Below are 20,872 nucleotides of genomic sequence, written 5' to 3' on the forward strand. Positions count from 1 at the left end.
AAAATGTTCCCCAAAAGACTTGTCTGTAGGCAAACCTGTGGTGCATTTTCTTGATTGATGATTGATGGGGGTGGGGGGTTAGTGTCACTGCAGGCAGGTGGTCTCGGGCTGTATAAGAATGCAGGCTGAGCAGGGCATGGGGAGCAAGCCAGTAAGCAGTGCTTCTCTATGGCTTCTCCAGCAGTTCCTGCCTTGAGTTCCTGTTCTGACTTCCTTCAATGATGGACTTTGATGTGGATGTGTAAGCTAAATAAACCCTTTTCTCCTCAAGTTGCTTTTGGTCGTGGTGTTTCATCACAGCAAGAGAGACTTAAGGCAAGTAATCTGTTCCATTAGTAAACCATTTAGGAAATGTATTAAGAAACAAAGGGCAAGGGAGAGGATTCAGTTAATCAAACGCTTTCCAAGATCTTGAATTCAGATCCCCAGGATTCATGTAAAAAAATTGGTCAGACAGCATGAGCCTATGAGCCCTATACTGGGGAGTTCAGAGGTTGAAGGATCTTTGGGGCTTGCTGGCTAGCTGAAGCAGTGAACTCCAGGTTCAGTGAGAGGCCTTGTTCAAAAAATAATAGTAATAAAATAAAAGGCAAAGTGGACAGTGACTAAGGAAGACATCAGACATTAACATCTGGCTTGCACACACTTGTATACATGGACCCAAATATGGACAGACAGATGGGAACACAGACACACACACAAACACACACACACACACACACACACACAAAGAACTACTGAGGGTGGAAAAGAAAATTATGTATAAGTCAAAGCCAATAAATAGCTGATCTCTCCTAGCCTACCTACATAGTCATAAGAAAGCTGCCAGTCACAATAAAAATAACAAGAATTCATTTAAAAAAAAAGAAAATAAATTTATTTAGTGCACTGCAAAGAGAAGAGCTGGCATACCAGTAACAGAAGAACCACCTGCCAAAAATAAACAAACATTCTTGTTAAGGAAAGATACATTAAGGAAAAAGTCTGATAAAAGATGGCTTTTGAAGAAGGGGGCGGGGGAATAGGTAGAAAAAATAGTGCCACAGAGACCTGAGAGAATGACTAAATACACCACAACACTCATTTTGAAGCCAATGTAGTCAGCCTCCCCAGAAATAGGAGCCCAGCTGAAGCTACAGTCCCTGGGCAATGGCGAGTGCTGGCACTGGCGAGAGCCTCTTCTGTACCGGGAATGCTTTTCACCTCAGCTTAGGATTTGAGTTTAAAAACAAAATCAAAGTCTCTATAATGGGTCCAAAAGAGAATTCTGGAAAAAAGTAGAGCAAGATCACACAGGAAAATGAACTGGGTAAGAGAAGGAGCCCAGTGCTAACTTGTTAACTCACTCTCGAAACACTACGGCATCTAGCTACTGCCTGGAATGGAAGGTCTAAAAGGAGTATCTAGGACTGGGTATTGTGCTCTTTTCCAAGCCTGATCTGCTAGAAAAGATGATGTCATTGTTCCTGAGATCTAGTTACAGGACAGCACAGGAGAATCCAGGATGTGAGGCATGCCAAAAGGAGTGGACTCATCAGAGTTGTCATGATGTGGGTGGAGAAAAGGGCCAGATAGCTGGCCTCAAACTTGGCCTTGCCATTTATTAGCCACATGACCCAAGACAACTTACTTAAGCTTTCTGACTCTTTCCCCTTGTCATAAACCAAGGGTTTACGATACAAGGTTGGTAGTGAGTGCCAACAACACTGCTGGAGACAAACAGCAGCCTCTTAGTGCCTATGTCCCTTTAGATGGAAACAGCTCTCCATCTAAACTGGAGCGAGGGATGAACTCAGAGGGGCTTGCCTTGAAAACTGCCCCTGCCTTGCATTCCTTTACTGCTGGTGGAGAGGCCTGCATGATGGAGAAAGCATGCTACCTTCTTGCATCCCTCTGACACCTTCCTTCTAAAGAATATGGAAAATGGTCAAGAGCAGAGGTAACAGAAAACTAAAGCAGATTTCACTTAAGGGGGGTAAATCCTGAACACTTGATTTTCAGCAGACATGCCACTGGTCTCTGATGAAAACAAGACTAAGCCAGTCAGTTCATCAGTGTCTGGTCTCCACGATCCCACACTAGAGGGTCGGATCAGAGCCCATCACTTCAGCCATTCTCACAAACAAATGTTAAACCACTGTCAGCAGCAACATCTTTGAAAGACAGCTAACATCCTGTTGGTTTTGGCTGTTTTTCTTTAAATGGCCAAAATAAGTTGTTCTCATAGTCAGTAATTTCACAGTGCCAATTTCCTTAGCATATTTAAAGAATTGCCATCAAAGCTTATTAGTTCACATTGTACCACATTTTCACAATCGTGGAAGGCAGTAAAATTTGACTGTTAGAAACATGTTTTATTGGGGGAGGCATCCAAAAATCATATAATTGAAGTCCTATGATCAAGATGGGAGGTTGCCAGGACTCATCCTCTGAGGCCCCTGTTCTTCAGGCTGAGTATCTCTCATTCAAGTTCTTTACTCACTAGCTCTAGAACCTGAGACAAGGGCTAATTGCTCAGGGTCTCCGTTTCTACATCAAGACAAAACATTTGCTAAGGGCCGTCAGGAGTTTATTAAATAGCATTAAATGGCTAAATTTCAGAGTGCCTCTTATGGCTGACACATGGGCAGTAGTAACACATTGCAGACATATGAATACAGCAGCATCCAAGGGCACACTGAGTTTGAGAAGAGCAAACTGCTGACAGTAGTGTGCTGCTGCAACATTACTCTCTGCCTAGCACAGAGTTACATGTGCAGATAAAGCACTGACCGGGAATGCTGACAGGAGCTGCAAACAGTACAGGAGGCAAGAGGGGAGAAGAACTCACAGGACAGAAGCCCCCTGTAACAGAAGGCTCCGGCAGTAGTCAGTAAGTGGGAATCCCATCTCTACATTCTGTTTCCTAAAAGTAGGAATGTTCTGCTTACACCAAAGTGTCTGGGGAGCTCTCAAGTCCTGGTTACCCTGACACACATACAAAGTGACTCCTTACAACGCAAATCCCATGGGAGGCCAAGAGTCAGAGGGAGGCAAAGAGAGTCACAAGTATATAGAAATATACAAAATTGTATCTCACAAGGGGGTTAATGAAGCACACAGAATCCCAGGGCTGACAGGAAGTGGAATTAGAACCACAAAAGCCAAGGAGACAGTCAACAACTTAAAAAACTCCAGATGCCTTGAGTTTATTGGAACTGGACCAGGACAGGAAAGGGGAGAGGAGACCTGGCTGATGGACTTTGGGATAGTTCTCTGAGTCAGAGAGAGAGTTGCTGTCCTTCTTTCACACGGAGTTCTGTAAACCCATTCCTAAGTTTCCAAAAAGCAATCAGACTATAAAGCAAGATAGAAAAGGGAACACCCAGAAAAGCCTTCAGGATTAGCTACTTAGAACAAAGGGTTGTTTTGGTTTGTTTTTTAATATATCAAGGGTCATGAGAAATTTACCAACATAGGCAAATAGAAGTAGAAAGGAAACATATTTAATCTTGAAAGGTTTCAACAGTTGAAGTCACATCTGTTAGCCCCCACCTCCATTTTCAAATAGACTACAACAATTCTAAGAGTCACAAGCCTTACCAAATCAGATCCACTGGAAAGCTTACTGCCAGGCCACAAGAAGCAATGAAAACAAGCACCAAGCATTCATTCAACAAACATTTCCCAAGATTCTCATGAGCACAAGATGCTGCTCTGAATGAGAGGGACAAGCCAATGGTGACACTAGGACGGCCATCATCAAGGAGCTTCCACTCCATTAGGAGACCCATATATATAAATGATACTAGAAGACATGCAGGAGACACTGCAGAGACATGAAGGAGGGCAGGAGCTACATGTGGGAATCTAACATTCACTAGGAGAGTTAGAAAAAAAAGATCGCCAAAGAAGTGATGCTTGGCTTTGCCTGGAAGGATGTTGGTGACCTACTTAATAGGTAAAGTAACATGAGAAAAATGGAGGTAGTTCAGCCACAGGGTAAATTAACACACAGAGTTAGAAAAGGCCCCAAAACTCTGACTTGACATAAGATCAGATGGAAAGCTAGACACAATGGCTCAGAGACTTCTGGGAAAACATCTTGGCATATGATAGGAAAAGTATCATAAAGCAAGCCTAGAACAGCACATGGGACTTATACAACAAGACCCTGTGCTCAGCAAGGCTTCATAAAAGAAGCACAGTGGAGTGAGTTATAACAGAATTTGAGAAGGCAAGGCAGACAGGAGGGTTCTCCAGCTAGACACAGAACCTGTGGACACTGGGCACTTCCCCTCCAAAAGGTCTACGTTTAAGACACTAGTCTTTTACTCTACAGTGCCAGATCCTGACTTACTTGCATCTTCCATTCAGTCTCAACAGTTCTCCTACTTGAGTATCAGTCAAATCCACACATACTGTTATAGTCCATTGAAGACATCAAGAAATAGTGTCTAATTACGAAATTAGTAAAAGTAATTTTTACTAAGTACAGCTTAAAGGCCAGACATTGTGCCAAGTGCTTTCTTTGCTTGCATTGCCTCACTGGATTTTTACAGTACTCTTAGGAGAGAGATACCATCATGGCTGTCGCTTATAGTCTAGAAAATGAGAATTAGGATAACTTGCTGAAAATCACCCAACCAGAAACAGATGCAAATGGGTCTCAAATTCAGGCTGCACAGGCTCTATGAACCATGTTCTTTATTTTCCTGCTCTCCAGCCCCCTAAGCAAGCCATGCCACCTCTGTCATTACTGTGTGTATCAATCCATATTATAATTTAGCTAGCATCACCATGTCAATAACCCTGTGTGTTTTATGACCAAAGTCCAAAAAAGCCTACCTGGCCTTATGAGCTTTCATTCTGGCCATTAACACTAAGTTCCTATCCATGGAGAAAGCAGATGCTCACAGGCAAACTTGGTGTGACAGACACAGCTGGTGGGTCAGGAGGTCAGAGGTTTCCTGATCCAGGTTGTGAACTGCTTTTTACGCTATCTCTATACAACTGAAAAGAGAGAGTGAAACAGAAGGGGAGGGAAGGGGAGGAGAAGAGGAAAACTAGGAGGAGAAAGAAGAGGTGGTGGGGGAAGAATCCACTAGAAAGAAGAATAAAACAAAAAGGAGGAGTCATCGGAAAATGGGAGAAAGCACACACTGGTACCAGCAGAGCTTCTTGGATCTGTTCCCAGTCTGGCTGCCAGAGAGCTCTGGAATATATTTGTTAAAGTTGGATTCCCGTGCAGCCTATCTTAGACTTTTTCTGAGTATACTCTGACAGAAGGACTCACACTTTAGCATCACTCCCCATTCCCCACACAGAAAGCGAGTTACTCCTCCAGAGATTCCAATGAAAACTCAGCACTGGCCTCGTGGTAGGATTTGCATCTACTCTAGGCACTTAAGAACACAAACCTAGGATGTGCCCAACTCCTACAGAATCACTAGGTCCCACTATCTGAGAATCCCAAGACCCTCCTCACAAAACACAAGTGCCTGGCGGCTCCTTACCAAAACAACTACTGCGGTGCGGGACAAAGGTTTTACAGGCAGTGGCGATAGCTAGTTCAGCAGAGATTATTGTCTTAATGATCAGGTCTTCCACATGGGCCATCAATGCTGTAAAAACAATCTTTTGTAATGAAAACAGAAACACTACAACACATGCATTAGTAGGAGCAGATTCCAGGGCACTATACAACTGTAAAAACATCTAAATGGCAGTCTTCAGAACGGGTGCCATAGGGCTGGCATGCCATAAGTAAGTGGATGGACACGGGTGCAGATGGCCTGTGGCAGGGGTGCAGGCTGCAGAAGGAGCCTTCTCTTTCTCTTGCTCTCCTGTCACCCTTTCCCTGTGCACACAAAAAAAGTCTATTTTGCACACTACTTCCCATTCTGTTCAAGGCTCAGAACGTGTTCTTTTTAACTCCAAGCCCCATACTCAAATTCTGCCCTGTCCATTCTCCAGGTCAGCAACAAGAATGAGAGAGTTCAACTTAAGAGGAAAAAACAATTGTTTTTGTGTTTTTTGTTTTGTTTTGTTTTGTTTTTTGAGGCAGGGTTTCTCTGTGTAACAGCCCTTGCTGAACTGGAACTCACTTTGTAGACCAGGCTGGCCTCAAACTGTCAGAGATCCACCTGCAACTATCTGCCTTCCCAGTGCTGGGATTAAAGGCGTGTGCCACTACTGCCCGGCAACTTAGAAAAAATTTAAACTCAGAGCCAATATAGAGATAGGCAATTTGACATGCAAAACGCCACACTTCCTTAGCAGTATGATGTTCAAGAAAGATAAACTGAGGACTAAAGAAAGAAGTGATGTTTTCCAAACTAGAAACAAGAACAGGGATTTGGGGAGGGTTGTAGGAAGTCTCTGCTCCACTGTGAACCACAGGAAAAACAAGAACAGCTACCCCCTGGCTTCTCAGCAACATTGTTTTGTGAGACACAATAGTTAAATCGTACAAAGAAACGGAGTCATGGGGCTGGAGAGATGGCTTGACAATGTAGAGCATTGACTGCTCTTGCAGAGGACCTGTATTTGGTTCCCAGCACCCATGTAGGACAGCTCACAACCTCCTGTAACTCCGCTCCAGGGGATCTGATGCCTAATTATGGCCTCTACAGGTACCCGTGCACATTCACACACATACACCCCCATAATAAAGATATATATATTTCAGTACAGTCTAAAAGGAAAAGGTATGATACTCACCAGTTGTATCCTTGCCTTCTTGTTTCAGGTACCTAAGCATGGCACTCATGCTCCATTTGTTCCCATAATCCTCCACTTCTGGATCATCACAACTAAAAAGAAAGGAATTAAGGCTACAGATGCCAAGAGGCTTGCCTTTCTCTGTGCTTTGAGTATTTTAGAGAACACACACTTTGCTGATTTACACCTGGTTTTTCCTGGTTCTACTATAAAAAATGCTTTCTATCAGTTTCTTAAAAGAAAGGGAACATGTAGAGTTTGCTTTTCTAGAGGGAAGAGAAGAGATATAATTCTTCTTCTACATCAAGAATGAGTGAAGATTAAAGGCATGGTGGTACACGCCTTTAATCGTGGCACTCAGGAGGCAGAGGCAGGTGGATGGATTTCCTGTGAGCTCGATGCCAGCCTGGTCTTCAAGGAAAGTTTCAAGACAGCCAGGGCTGTTACACAGAAAAACCCTGTCTCAAAAAACCAACAAAAAGGGGCTGGAGAGATGGCTCAGCAATTAAGAGTGCTGACTATTCTTCCAGGGGACCCAGGTTCAATTCCCAGCACCCATATGGCAGCTTACCACTGTCTGTAACTCTAGTTCTAGGGGATCTGATACCTTCACCCCAATGCACATAAAATAAAGGTTAAATAAATTAAAAAAAATAACAAAAAGAAAAAAGATTAAAAAAAAAAGACTTAGTGAAGAAAGGCATGAAAAATGTGAACAAGTTTAAGAATTGTTATAATAAATTAACAGTGGGATTTAACACATCTAGTCTTTCAGCTGAATGTCACGTGAGGCCAGCAGACAACCTCAGACGCCATTTTCAGACCAGAACTGACTTTGAACTCTTGTCTCTGGTCATACCTCTCAAGTACCACTAGTGACAGAAGGCACTGGAATGACAGGAAGAGGGCTAGGCATCACTCTAGCACAAAATGGTGAATGGGGCAGGCTCCCATGAATGTTGTCCTGCAACCAGTCACTTTGTGCTTTGCCACTGACTTCTCAATCCTTAGCGGCCTTTCCAGTTGCATCCCTGCTCATCTCAAAGTGAGGGGCAAGACAGCTTTAAGCAATTACAGGGCTGGTCATGGGCCACTCAATGAGCCTCTTTCACTTCAGCAGCCACCCCAGCGCTTCCAGCTTCTTTCCTTGCTTGGACCTGGTGGGAACTTATTTTTAGTCTGAGCAGAAAGTGACTGTTTGGGTTTCTTTTCTATTTTTCCACTTTCGGGCAAAATTATCTGGATGAAAGAAAACAGAGCAAAACTAACATTTCCACACAGCTGGGTTGCTACTCCTTTCCACTAACTCTTCTTTAAGATGGCCTCATTTCTTTAATCACCCCCCCCTTTTTTTCCCCTGATCATAGTAGTATATTTTAGAAAATTTGTAGAAGCTACCTAAAAGTAAAGAAAAACAAGCCCTAAAAGCTGACTACCCCAACCTCACACTTTGTATTTAAGGAGAATTACCATGTCAGAATCTATCTTTTTCTCCTTTGTCAGAAAAAATAAGAAGTTTTAGCTAGCAGACCGAGCCAGTCAAGGTGTTTGCTGCATGGACTGTGTCAGTGTGTATTTCCATTAAACGATAGACAGAAAAGATGGTTCTTAGCTCTGATTCTGTACACACGTCCTTAAGGTTGAACTCATAGAAATGGAACTGCAGTGCCAAAGGATACAAATGATTTTAAGCTTATGATGTGATTTCCAAGCTGAAACACTGACCCCTAAGTCAAGCAGGGAGAGACAAATGGCGAAGGTGTACTTTGCTAGAATAAGGTGATCTCCTCTATGCGGTATGCCAGGGAGAAGCAGCAGCAGCCAAAAGCGATGCCTCAAAATGGATCCTTGAGAGGCTGGAGAGGGCTCAGTGTCTCAGAGCACTCACTGCTCTTCTGGAGGACCCATATTCAATTCTCAACACCAACATGGTGGCTAACAACCACCTGTAACTCTGGTTCCAGGGGATGTGACACCCTCTTTGGCTTCTGAGGGCACCAGGCACACACATGGCACATACACACCCCAAACACCCATATACATAGGCTGATTAAAAAAAAAAAGACACTTGACCCTCCAGTGTCACACTATGTTCCAGTGCAACCTGTTAGCTTTCAGTGTCTCCACTACTCACTCACACCTGAGTCTGCTTCCTAGCCCAGATGCAGCCAGTACCTCACGTAGTCTCCACTCTTCTTATTCACACTGTAGTTCGTTAGGTGCATGAACTGGTTCCGAATGTTCTTGGATCCTTGATCATATCGCACAGTTGCAAACCTAATAGGAAGAATTAAATAGGCTAAATGCCAGGAACAGTTTCAGTGGAACTGAAGATTGGGAGACCACAATATCATGGGGGATATTATCATTATCTTACAAGGAGGGTGACACTATTATCTAACAATTCCTGTGAGAAGTGTCTTCTATACATTATCACATATCAATTCAATCCTAAAAGCAACTCTTATGAAATAGATCCATGTTACATTTAAATTTTAAATAGATATAAAACTAAATATGACCCATAGAGACTGAAGAACTTGGTCAGGTGAAACACACCTTTAACCTTGGCACTCAGGAGGCAGAGATCTGCCTGGTTTATCTAGAGAGTTCCAGATTAGACCCTGTACCTGCCCCCCCCCCAAAAAAAAAGACTTCTCCAAGATTGCAAACTCTAAAACCCCATGGCTTAACCACTCTTGGATGTTGCTTCTCTTATCCCTTCTATCAATGGGAAGAATGAAAATTCAAAGCACAGTAATTCACAAGCTGGGCAACTGTATGTAGGCTGCTACAGCTATGAAGCTGCAAGGAACACCTACACCTATTCAGGGTCTGCACCGTGTACGGACAAAGAGAAAGGGAAAAATGGTTCAGCACAGTGATGTGCAGACTTGCAGCACAGCCACAGAGGGAACAGCACCGACTCATGACGACTTAAGAAGGACCATAAAATCACTGACGACAGGGAGGGAGCACAACAGCAAACATGTTGCAGCACAGGAGAAGCCAGCAGCAACTCCATGTCTGGGACTACTGTTAAGAGAAGGTCAAAGTAAAAAACACATTTGCCTCTAAAGGCAGCAAGCAGGGAGAGAGAAAACTGTCCAGCGATGCTCAGTATCAAAAAGACCTCAAGACAACAGTTCACATACTGTTAGTGCCATATCACCCTGCTCTAAAGTGCTTTTCCCAAGACACATATCCAAGTGTGTGAAAAAAACCTAGAAGGCCACAAGTTTATTTTCATATGATTTACAAATCGTTTACATATGCTTACCCAGACTATGAAGTCAACATGATTTTTACCACATTAAAGGTCAGGATTTAAAAAATTTCCCTCTTCTCTATTTCTTCTCACCCACCCCACCATCTCCACTCCCTAATTCCCTGTACCAGAAATATACAAGAGCCAAAGAAAGAAAAGTAAGAAAAAAGAAAAAAGAAAAAAAACCAAGAAACTAAAATAAACAAACATGAGGCCAGGAAAAAGGATGTGGATAGCAAGAAAATTTTGACCAGGCAAGTATGGCTAAAGAGAATTTGACAAGCATTGTCTATGCTTGAGAAAAACCTCAAAATTTCCAGAAACTTCTATGAGTTATTTAATTCTTTGCCATCTTCATATGATGATTCTCAGAGGAAGTGGAAGTCATTCTCTGAATTCTTATGAAATACAAAAGGACACAACTTTTGATGATCCAGTGACTGCCTGCCTCCAATAGACATTAACTGATGGTGACATAGCGCTTGTCATTATTTCCCTCGGCAAGTACTGAGTATGAGGGAGAGAAAGTTCTGGTCAAGGAAGGAGATGTCTCTTCTTGGCTAACTCTGCATACCTGACGAAACCTGTTCAACATAGAAAGTCCAGGAGAAGCACAAAGTGAGCTGGATCTGGGGTTCCATGCATTTGGACACCTAGACTATTTTCAAGAGGGCAGGGCATCTACAAATCATTTTTCTTCTTCCTCATCTTCCCTTCATTGGAATATTTGATTCTAAAACACAGCATGGACAACATTACAGATGTCACAGAGTGGGCTTCTACAGGGTCTAAGAAACAAAAAAGAATCGAGGGTAAAGAAGTATGACAGCAAATGCCCGACAGGACAAAAAACCAACTCTGTCATCTCACAGTCCAAAGAACAATGCATGAAGACCACACAGAAGGAAGCGAGGCTTAACCAACAGTTACATCTTACAGCTCTCATGAAAACCTGGGTTAAACACACCACATTCATCTCTGATCACCATTTTCTTCCTATTGTCTAGATGAGAACACTATTCCAAGATCTGGTCTTATTATCTGGTTAACCCTCAAAGATTTGGTCTGGGACGGATTTTTCTTTGTTTTTGCTGTTAACGTGAATGACTTGGCTAGCTAACTTCTTGCAGCTCCATGAGGAAGACAGTGTACGGATGGAGAAGCCAGCCCTGGGGGAGGGTAGGAGGTTGGCTATGGCAGAGCAATAGCCCATGGGATAAATGGGCAGAATGGAGAACACCTGACTGGGGAGGTAGCCCAGCAAGGCCAAGAGACTGGTTACAAACAAGAAAACTGAGTAAATAAATAAATATGGTAAAGATAATGGGAGACAGCTTTTTCTTTGTTGGAATAGGAGGTAAAATAGGTAAAACACAAAAGCTAGTTTATGCTCTGAATTTTGGAGCAGAATTCTAAATGCTAATATAACCCCAATTCCTGATGCCCAGATACAGAAATAAATGTGGGTGAGCATATGAGAAGAGGAACACATACACAGACATTTCCTAGGCCTCTCGATTGCAAGCCCCAAAGCAATGACATCATCTAGCATCTAAACCTCCCCCGCCTGCCACCCCTCTCTCTTTTTTGTTTATTCGAGGCAGCGTTTCTCTGTGTAGCCCTGGCTGTCCTGGAACTCACTCTGTAGATCAGGCTGGCCTGGAACTCACAGAGATCCACCTGCCTCTGCCTCTGAGGCAGAAATTAGTAAGTTTCCTGTGAACTTGAAGACCTGGTCATTCTGAAGGGACCAGACCCTCACCCAGCCCCCTGCTTTGGCAGCCATGACAGGCTGCAGAAAAGACCCTGGAAGGCAAAGGCCTCTGACTCAGCACCCCAGTCATTAGGAAGCCAGATACCCTCCATTTGGCAAGGAACCAATCAGAAGTTAGCTGGCAGGCTCTGGATATGCTTTATGGTAACAGTGGAGTACTGAGAATAACAAGGGCCCTGAGAAGGCCTGTAGGCCATAGCAACCTACCTGCAGCTGTAGCTGGCCAATCAACACAGGCCAGGTCACCCAAGCTTGGAAGAGCACCAATCCTGAGACTGTTGCAGACCCCAGACACTCCCCTTGCTCTACCCCAATAAATTCCCTGCCCATGGTTCCTCCCTGTCCTTCTGGCTCCACCCACCATGTTGAATGGAAGGAGGACCTGAGTTAATACAGTTAACTTGATAATTAAAGACTCTTTGCTTTTGCATCAGATTGGGTCTCTTGGTGATTTTGAGGTTCAGAATTTGGGCACAACAATTCCACTTAGGAGCACTGGGTAGCACAAGAGCCTTCAGATAGGACAGCTGCTCTCCCAAGCTCCAGGATCCACCTGAGCAGCTTCCCTCTGGGCGTTTAGGATTGTGACCTTCACACACTGTCACACTTTGTCCTTTATACGCCTGAAAGGTTCAACACCAATTTCCCTATTAACAAACTAGAGGAAACACTGTTTACAAGGTAAATCAGGAACATATCTGCATTCACTCATCATGCAGTCACATGAGATGAGTGCTGACCCTCCCTCTGAAGGAGATCAAGATTTCAGACAGCCAGGCCGGGCCTCCAACAGAGTCTCGGGCATAGAAACATACTCAAGGCCCCATGACCAGCACATAAAACAAACTCAATGGCATTTTGGTGAACTGTTTTGTTTTGTTTTGTTTTTTTTTTTTGGTCTCATATTGCTTCATTTGGATATTTTTTTTTTTTTGCCTTACTCATGTTTTGCTTGTATATTATGGCTTCCAATTTCCTGAAGGGGGGCCGTTTTTGTTTTGTTTTTGGTTTGGTTTGGGTTTTTTATTTGTTTTTTCCAAGACAGGGTTTTTCCTGTATAGCCCTGGCTTCCTGGAACTCAACTCTGCAGATCAGACTGGCCTGGAACTCAGAGAACTGCCTGCCTCAGCCTCCTAAGTGCTGGGTTTAAAGGCATGTGCCACCACGGTCTGGCTCCAATTTTGTGTTTTTGTTGCCTTTGTTGGTATGTGTGGTTCTTGTGCTTTTTCTTTATTGTTGTTTTTTAATACAGGTCTGAATTTATTTTATTTTTTTGCCTGTTTGTTTTCTAAATAGATTCTAAATAGAGAGAAAGAGGTCATGAAGTTGGGGAGAGAGAGGGAGGTGGGGGGGGTCTGGGAGAAGATGGAGAAGGGAAAACAGTGATCAATATATATTGTACAAAAAGCATTTTCAATCATGAATTAGTGCTATTCAAGAGAGAGAGGAAGGGAGGTGAGAGGGAGGGAGTGAGAGTGGGAGGGAAGAGAGAGGGAGGGGAGAGAGAGACAGACAGAGAGACAGAGACAGAGAGACAGAGAGAGACATAGAGAGAGAGAGAGAGAGAGAGAGAGAGAGAGAGAGAGAGAGAGAGAGAGATGGCTCAACCAGAAAAGGTACTTCTTCACCCGCCAAGCTGGAAGATGTGAGTTAGGTCTCTGGGACTCACAAGGGAGGAGAGAAGCAATTCCCACAGGCTGCCCTCTGACCTTCATATGTGCACTTTGATGCATATGCACACAGACAGACACACAGAAAGACAGACAGACAGACAGACAGATGAATGTAATTTAAAAAAATATACTAAGACTTAAGAAAGCTCATACAACACTATTTCATAGCTTTGACCATTATGCCAAGAAAAGATAAGGGTCTTACTTTCTTAGATATCAATCTGTAAACAAATATGGGTTATCTATTTTGAAAACAAAGTCTTAAAGCTACACTGTCTCTTTTGTAATGCTTCTCACTTGGAATCATGATTTCTCTGAAATACAAGTATGCGACTAAAGAAAGGACTGTGGTAGTAAGCACACACAAGAGGCTTCAAACGAAAGTTCGACAGCTTTCCACTTTACAATGGTGTAAGAATACTCTGCATTCTGAAGAAACCATACTCTGAATTCTGAATGTTGATCATTTCCCATACTAGTAATATGCACTGGTACTATCCTGTAACCCTAGGCAGTTTACCAAGCTGTAGCCAGTCACCCACACCATCAGGAGGGTAACTACTGATAGGCAATGGTAAACCATATTGCTAAGCTAATGTGTCTGGCAGGTTGGGTATGTTAAGTGCATTTTCAGGGGCTGAGGAGATTAAAGGCTCAGCAATTAAGAGCACTGGCTGCTCTTCTAGATAACCTGGGTTCAATTCTCAGTACCCACATGGCAGTTCACAACCACCTATAACCCCAGAATCTTTCTTCTGGCCTCCTCCAGCACTGCATGTATGTAGTGCATTTACACATAAAATAAAAACAATAAAAATCTTTTAAAAATGCATTTCCAATTGATGCTAATTTCAACTTGAGGGACTAGAGTTAGACATATACACTTGATAGGTAGACAGACAGGAAGACAGGCTATGACTAGGAAACAAAGATAGCAAACTTCTAGCTTCCTTCTAATACTTCTGACCAGGCACAAAAGCCCTACAAGCCTTTCCCTCTGCCACTAGAACCTGGTAGGATGTGGATGAGTTTAACAGTTCAAGGTCCTAGAGTTCAAGGCAAGATCAGAACATGTTTACCCCAAACTGGGGTGCCTATCAGCTTCCCTATCTTTGTTCAAACTGACCAACCCTAAATTCAGGGAGGAAGACCCCTCAAAGACCCTAAAACCCCACAGCCGTTGAGAAGAGATCAGGTTTTGGCTTTACACATCTCTGCTGGGCTCTGCAGGGTCTTTCTGGGCATGAGCCTTGCTGTATGTGTTACCTCACCCCTAACAAAGGCCTTTCTTCACAGGCTGATTCTGAGGCTGCGTCTGACATCTCCCCAGCTGCTACTTGTTGTACAGGATATATGAGGTGTTTTCTTGTTTTTTTTTTTCCTGTCTTTTAATTCTTTAACTGATGGGGGGTGGGGTATTGAAGGACTGGGGGGGCGGGGAGGCGGAGTTTATCAAGACCCATAAATGGTAACAAACTGATTATGGTTATGTTGGGATGTAATTCAAGAAGCATCTATGGTGGGTACTTATAAACATCACTAGAAAGTGTATCTAAGTTGTTTGTTTCAAAATCTTTACCAATACGGAAGCAAGCACAAAAATAAAATAAAATCAGTGAGCTCTTACATACTCCCCTTCCCTGTAAAAAGTGTATAAGGCCCTAAGAACCTGACAGCATATATTCTTATGGTCACAGTCATGGAGCCCAGATGTAGAAGAGTTAAGTATTCAATTTGGTAGATACATTTTCTACATTCAGAACAAATGCACAAAGAAAGGAGATTGTAATAGTGGCACAGGAGTTATCTTTAGCAGACATAGCTGACCTGAGCAGAGAGGCCTGGGCAATCAGACTTCACCTCAGGCACCCTTGCCAGAAGCCACTGGTTTCATCCTAGCCTGACCTAGAAAAAACTTATGGAAGAGAACAAGAGGCCCAAGAGTGCTCTGATCTACTGTCAACCAGCTGCAGCAGAGAAGCTGCCAAATGCTGCAGTGACTGGGTAGCGCCCTGCAGAGCGTCTGGGAGGGGATTACCAGCCTGATCCTGTCCTCAGAGCCAGAAATGACTCAAACTTCACAAACAGCAAGGGCCTGCCAGGGAAAGTGACAGTGAGACTAGGACGGGCTTCTCCCCATTGCTGGTGTCTCTTCCCCCAATTTGCTGCTGTGGCAGATTCTGGACAGTGTGCAGCCTGTGAGGTAATCTGAATTCCTTGGCAATGGCCAAGTACCTGAATTCTTTCAAAACCACAGGAATCCAGCACAGAAAAGGTAAATATCCCCCCGGAGCCAGTGTTAATTAGCAAGCAAAGCTACTGAAGAAGGGCCTGGGGGTGGGAGAGGAAAGAAAGGCATTACAAAATGCTTTGGGGTCTTTTCTGCAGTTCCACTGGGCGATATGGCTGGGGAGGAGGATGGCAAAGCTGCAAATGGGCAGCACTACAAGAGGCCTTTTCAGTCTCCTCCCACTTCCACCACAACCTGGGTGTCACCCTCAGAGCTCCCCATGGACACTTTCATGAGCTTGTGCTACCTTCCTTTGAGTCACTGACAACACATATGGTTTTCAACTCAGTGTCATTTTATTTAAAAAAAAAAGAAATCCTGTTTCAGTGCAAATTTGGCTACTAGCTTTGTCTCAAAAAGAACTGTCTCAAATCATTTATATCCCAGATTGGATCCTTCTAGAGTTGTAAAATCCAGAACAAAGCCTTTTTGGATTCTACTTCTGACATAAAAATGTATCGCCACCATTTTGGTGAGAACAACATCCCTCTCTCTAGAAACGCAAGGTCTCCTTTTTACTCATTCAAAACAGCAGCTTACACAGGGATCCTACAACAGGAGCCTGAACAGGGTTCCTATGGGGAACCTACAGCAGGAGCCTGCACGGGGATCCTACAGCAGGAGCCTCTACAGCAGGAGCCTGCCCGGGGATCCTACAGCAGGAGCCTGCACGGGGGAACCTACAGCAGGAGCCTGCACGAGGAACTTACAGCAGGAGCCTGCCCCGGGATCCTAGAGCAGGAGCCTGCACGGGGATCCTACAGCAGGAGCCTGCCCGGGGATCCTACAGCAGGAGCCTGCACAGGGATCCTATAGCACACAGAGCAGAAGCATGACCACCAGGACCATGAGACAGACCAGATAGGCAATTTCACTTTAATATCTCTTCAAGAATTTACCTACATAAAAGAAACAGTAAGAAGGAGCTGGAAAGATGGCTCAGTGGTTAACAGCATGTGGGTTCAGTTCCCAACACCCACATGACAGCCCCTTCTCTAAGTTCAAGAGGATCCAATGCCCTCCTCTACCTCTGCAAGCACTGAACTTATATATATGCAGGCAAACACTCCTACACATAAAATAAACAGTGAGCAGTCTGCTTTTTGTGTGACTAAAACAAAGACAAATGAAAAGGTTTCAAAGGGAAGGGAATTTACACAAAATAACCTACTTCACAATGCGATGAACTCTATAAAGTGAACTTTCAGTCTCCTAGCATTAATTTTTGAAACTCCCAACAAAAATGACAGGGTATAAAAGCCTAAAGAAGGAAACTAATTATTTTTGCCTCCAGGTCTGTCTCTTTAGGAAAGATTATGGTTTTCCTTCTCGTCTCCAAGTAAAGCAGCCTGGTGATCTCATCCCAAACTGATTACCTTCAGTTATGTCTACACAAAGCACACGTGACCCAAGATTAGCAGGAGCTGCAGGTGTGGAGGAGCTGTCGGCAGATGCTGAGCGTAATGATACAGCTGAGCGCACTCTGAGGCCTGTAAGGCAAGTGCACGCCAAGACAAACAGTGACTGCACAGGCCACTGAAGAACCTGCACAAAACAGTGTCTCGGATGTCTGGGCAAACGGCTCGAGGTAACACATGGATATGCCTACTATGATAAGGATTTCACATCCACCAAGGTTTCACCAAAGACCTGAAAATTTTTCTTTTCCTTTTTTGGTTCAATGGTACGAGTATTTAAAAAGCTATTTTGCTGACAGTGAGGAAAAGTGCTCACTGGCCATAAAAATGTGTGTACGTGTGCACACACACATGACAGTTCCTGCTAGAAACAGACAACTGTCACTAATTCAGTAGCTCTGACATCTAACCAGAGTTATTTACACATGTGCAGCAAAATGTAACCAATGCTAGTATTGCTCTCATTTTATACTCAGGACCATAAAGATGCAAAAACTAAGTAAAATTTTACTCATAGTGAGGGCTACAAATACTGTGGGTGAAACATCATCAGGATATGATACAACATATATTGGTATGACACCCTTGAGAAACAGTGTGCATAAATACCTCCTCTCTCCCAGAAGACTACGCAGGGCCAAGGATAGGAGCTGGGGTGAGGACAGATGGGGAAGGATAATGGAGAGGCTCATTGCACAGGAGAGGGAAGGCTCAGAAGTCTCAGCTATGAAACCACACTCCACCGCACCCTATCCGCAGAAGAAGCAGAAGTATTTTACCTTCTCTCTGTTCTAAACAATATGGAAACTAGGTTTTGGTATTTATATTGTTCTTCTTTCTATGTATATTTCAAAATACAGGAGATCATATCCATAAATACTATAGAAAATGTCTTCCTTGAGTTTGAGAGATGGCTCAGGCATTAAATAATTAAAGGCTAGGCTCACAACCAAAAATATAAGAAAACATCTTCCTTATGACAACCCAATTAGAGCTCATAGTTCATGTGCAATGTCTGGTCCAGGCCGCTATTCAACTGGGAAACGTTTTATTTTTCTCCTTCTCAGTTTTCAAGGGACAAGAGGGCAGGACGATGAAGTATCAGTAGCCTCCAGTGCTCCCAAGGCTCCAACTCATAAATCTTAGTTAAAAATATGACAGACCTTATAAAAGCTGTCATTGCCACCTAGAGGTGAAGGGAAGACATGGCTCGGCCAGCGAGAGGCTTTGGTTAGTCCTTCACTCCAAAACAAATTGGAAACAGAAAGTCAGTTGTCACAGTACAGTAGAGCCTGTTAAAGCCATGGACAGGTACTTGAGAGTTCTGTGAGGACAGGGATTCATCTTATTTCTTCATAAACACAATTAGTTACTTTCTTTGAGTAGTCTCTATTTTCAAAATGAATTTTCTAACACCAGAAACATGCATATAGACTCACTTTGCAGTTTATTATGTCTGCTCACAGATGCAGATTGCTACCCACTATCCCATTAAGGCCGTGCCACAGAACTGCAGAGCAAACTAGCTGACTAAGAAAAAAAAAAAATAAGGGAAAGGAACACATAGTAAAGTCACATACTTTTTTAAATAGCTTAAAGGATTTATAGAAATTGTTCCCTGTAAGTCTTTGTGGGTTTGGGAGACAACACACCAAATTATTATAAATTTATAACTTAACTCTGTTGACAGGCACTACCCTAAAACCTACTAAGCAAGCCAAGAAAACTATATTCACAGCCACTGCAAAGTATATAACTTGTACATTAAGGGGTGACAGCCGTGAATACCCCATAAATATGAGAAAGCATGACTATTCGGTGAGCTCCAATCCCTATCAGGAGAGCTCAGAAAAGTCACTGCTTAGGCAAAATTGCTTCTGCTGCTGCCAAACAGTGTCGGCAGTATAGCTGTCGTGGGGATTGATATAAGGGCCTGGTGTATGACAAGTACATTAAATGTGACTCTTATTTTTTTCCTTTGAAATCTACTCTGAAAAACATTACAAATTTTAATACCCTAGGGCCCTCAGAACAACCCTCACAGAATGAAATTACCCTGTCCTCCACACCTGAAGAAAGATGTGTGTTCCCACAGTCTTTGTGTAGACCTGCAAGTGAAGCTATGGAGTACCAAGACTGCTTCCTTCATTTGAAGCCCACCTGGGTACACTCTATTTCCCTGAGTTGAACCTAACAGAAAGCAGCAGCCTGATCTCAGAAACCGTTTTTGGGTCTACTCTACCACACCCAGTCAATCCTTCCACCTAAGATAGCCTCTTACCTAGCCAATCCTTCCTCATAGAGATAGATGACAAGGGGATCATAGGAAGTCACGAGCACATAGAGGCGCACATCAAACTTGAAATCTAGGAAGAAAGAAAGTTGAGAGTCACAAGAAAAAGGAAGTTGCCGGGCGTTGGTGGCGCACGCCTTTAATCCCAGCACTCGGGAGGCAGAGACAGGTGAATCTCTGTGAGTTCGAGGCCAGCCTGGTCTCCAGAGCGAGGGCCAGGATAGGCTCCAAAGCTACACAGAGAAACCCTGTCTTGAAAAAAAAAAAAGTTTTTGTTTTCTTTTGCAATGAACAGGACACATAACTAAGGGCTATGGAAGGATAGCAATCCTCTTCACATAAAGCACACCAATATGCACAGCTTGCATTTCGAGACTAAAGAAGAACTGCTCACACTGTGGCATGCTGGATAGTTGCTAAACACATACAGTATGATGTGGGAACATGGTCCAAGAATGAAGTCTTGTGAGGAGATTTCTGAGTGCTAATGAGAAAACTCCCAGAAACCAAGACAAGAGTCTTGTGACTTCTGTTTCTCCAAAAACATGGAAATGTTCTTAGATTATGCTTTCTTGCAACTCCCAGATAGTAGTGAATTTACTTCAGATTATTCATTACAACTGGCTATTGTTATTTGTTTATATGGCTCTATGGATAAACATTTCTTTGCCATGCACAACTTGCCCTCCACAGACACCACATGTGTGCGTGCGTATGTAAGCATGCACGTGTGAGCAGTACCTCTCCTTGTATCACCTAATTTCAGTTTCAAAAGGATGGTAAAGAACCATCCTCATCTCTGGAACCATGTGTACCAAAAATGTCAGACTAGCTTTAAAAGATTTACTAGAGAAGACTATGAAGAGGTTACAAAGTTGAGCAAGATCCAGCCCAATCTAGTCAAGAATCAATCACAACTCACCATCTATGAGCAGGGGGTTGTTAATGTAACGGGAGACCAAGATGTTCTCTTCCAGGGAAATCTGGTTTGGCTGTTGAGTAAACAGAAAGGAATGAAAAGACAGAAATCCTAAAATGTATAGTGAGGGGGCAAAGTGCTTAACCTTTTAAGAAATACTATGGAAAAGCAATAATATTCAGCGGGCCATATGACATACCACTGTGGACACCTATTTACAATAGGAAAATATTTACATTGCACCTCTCATAGCAAATGCAGCTAAATAGCTTTAAAGATTTATGTGCATGGTATAAAATAGTTATTTGACAAGAAAATAAGATCTACTTAAAAAATAAAAAGTTGCTTCTTCTAGAATAAAGACAAATGGAAGTTTTAAAACACTACACTATCCCCAGGGCACCTCTCATTAACTTGTTCCGGATGCCACAGACCCACAATGGGGCATGGCATGCCCAGTGAGATGGAGCGAATGCTTGATGCACTTAAGTCACTTGCTAAGCAACTGTGTGTAGACTGAATTACATCATTTAAA

At 43.2% G+C, this 20,872-nt stretch overlaps 1 protein-coding gene across 17 annotated transcripts in view; it reads right to left on the bottom strand.

Annotated features, from left to right (window-relative positions):
• Ttll5 (tubulin tyrosine ligase like 5) overlaps positions 1 to 20,872 on the bottom strand; it is a 237,788-nt gene that overhangs the window by 178,650 nt on the left and 38,266 nt on the right. For 15 of the 17 annotated variants that reach the window (XM_027418555.2, XM_027418564.2, XM_027418563.2 and 12 more), the window contains 5 exons: positions 20,341 to 20,410; positions 19,407 to 19,491; positions 8,878 to 8,979; positions 6,703 to 6,794; positions 5,496 to 5,603 (listed from right to left, as the gene is read on the bottom strand). In XM_027418555.2, the coding sequence (XP_027274356.1) occupies positions 5,496 to 5,603; positions 6,703 to 6,794; positions 8,878 to 8,979; positions 19,407 to 19,491; positions 20,341 to 20,410 (457 nt within the window). Of the gene's footprint in view, positions 1 to 5,495; positions 5,604 to 6,702; positions 6,795 to 8,840; positions 8,980 to 19,406; positions 19,492 to 20,340; positions 20,411 to 20,872 lie in introns of those variants that run through there. The other 2 variants (XM_035444824.1, XM_027418567.2) reach the window with 2 other exon arrangements.

This window comes from Cricetulus griseus, chromosome 5 (assembly GCF_003668045.3).
Source record: "Cricetulus griseus strain 17A/GY chromosome 5, alternate assembly CriGri-PICRH-1.0, whole genome shotgun sequence".
NCBI classification, from domain to species: domain Eukaryota; kingdom Metazoa; phylum Chordata; class Mammalia; order Rodentia; family Cricetidae; genus Cricetulus; species Cricetulus griseus.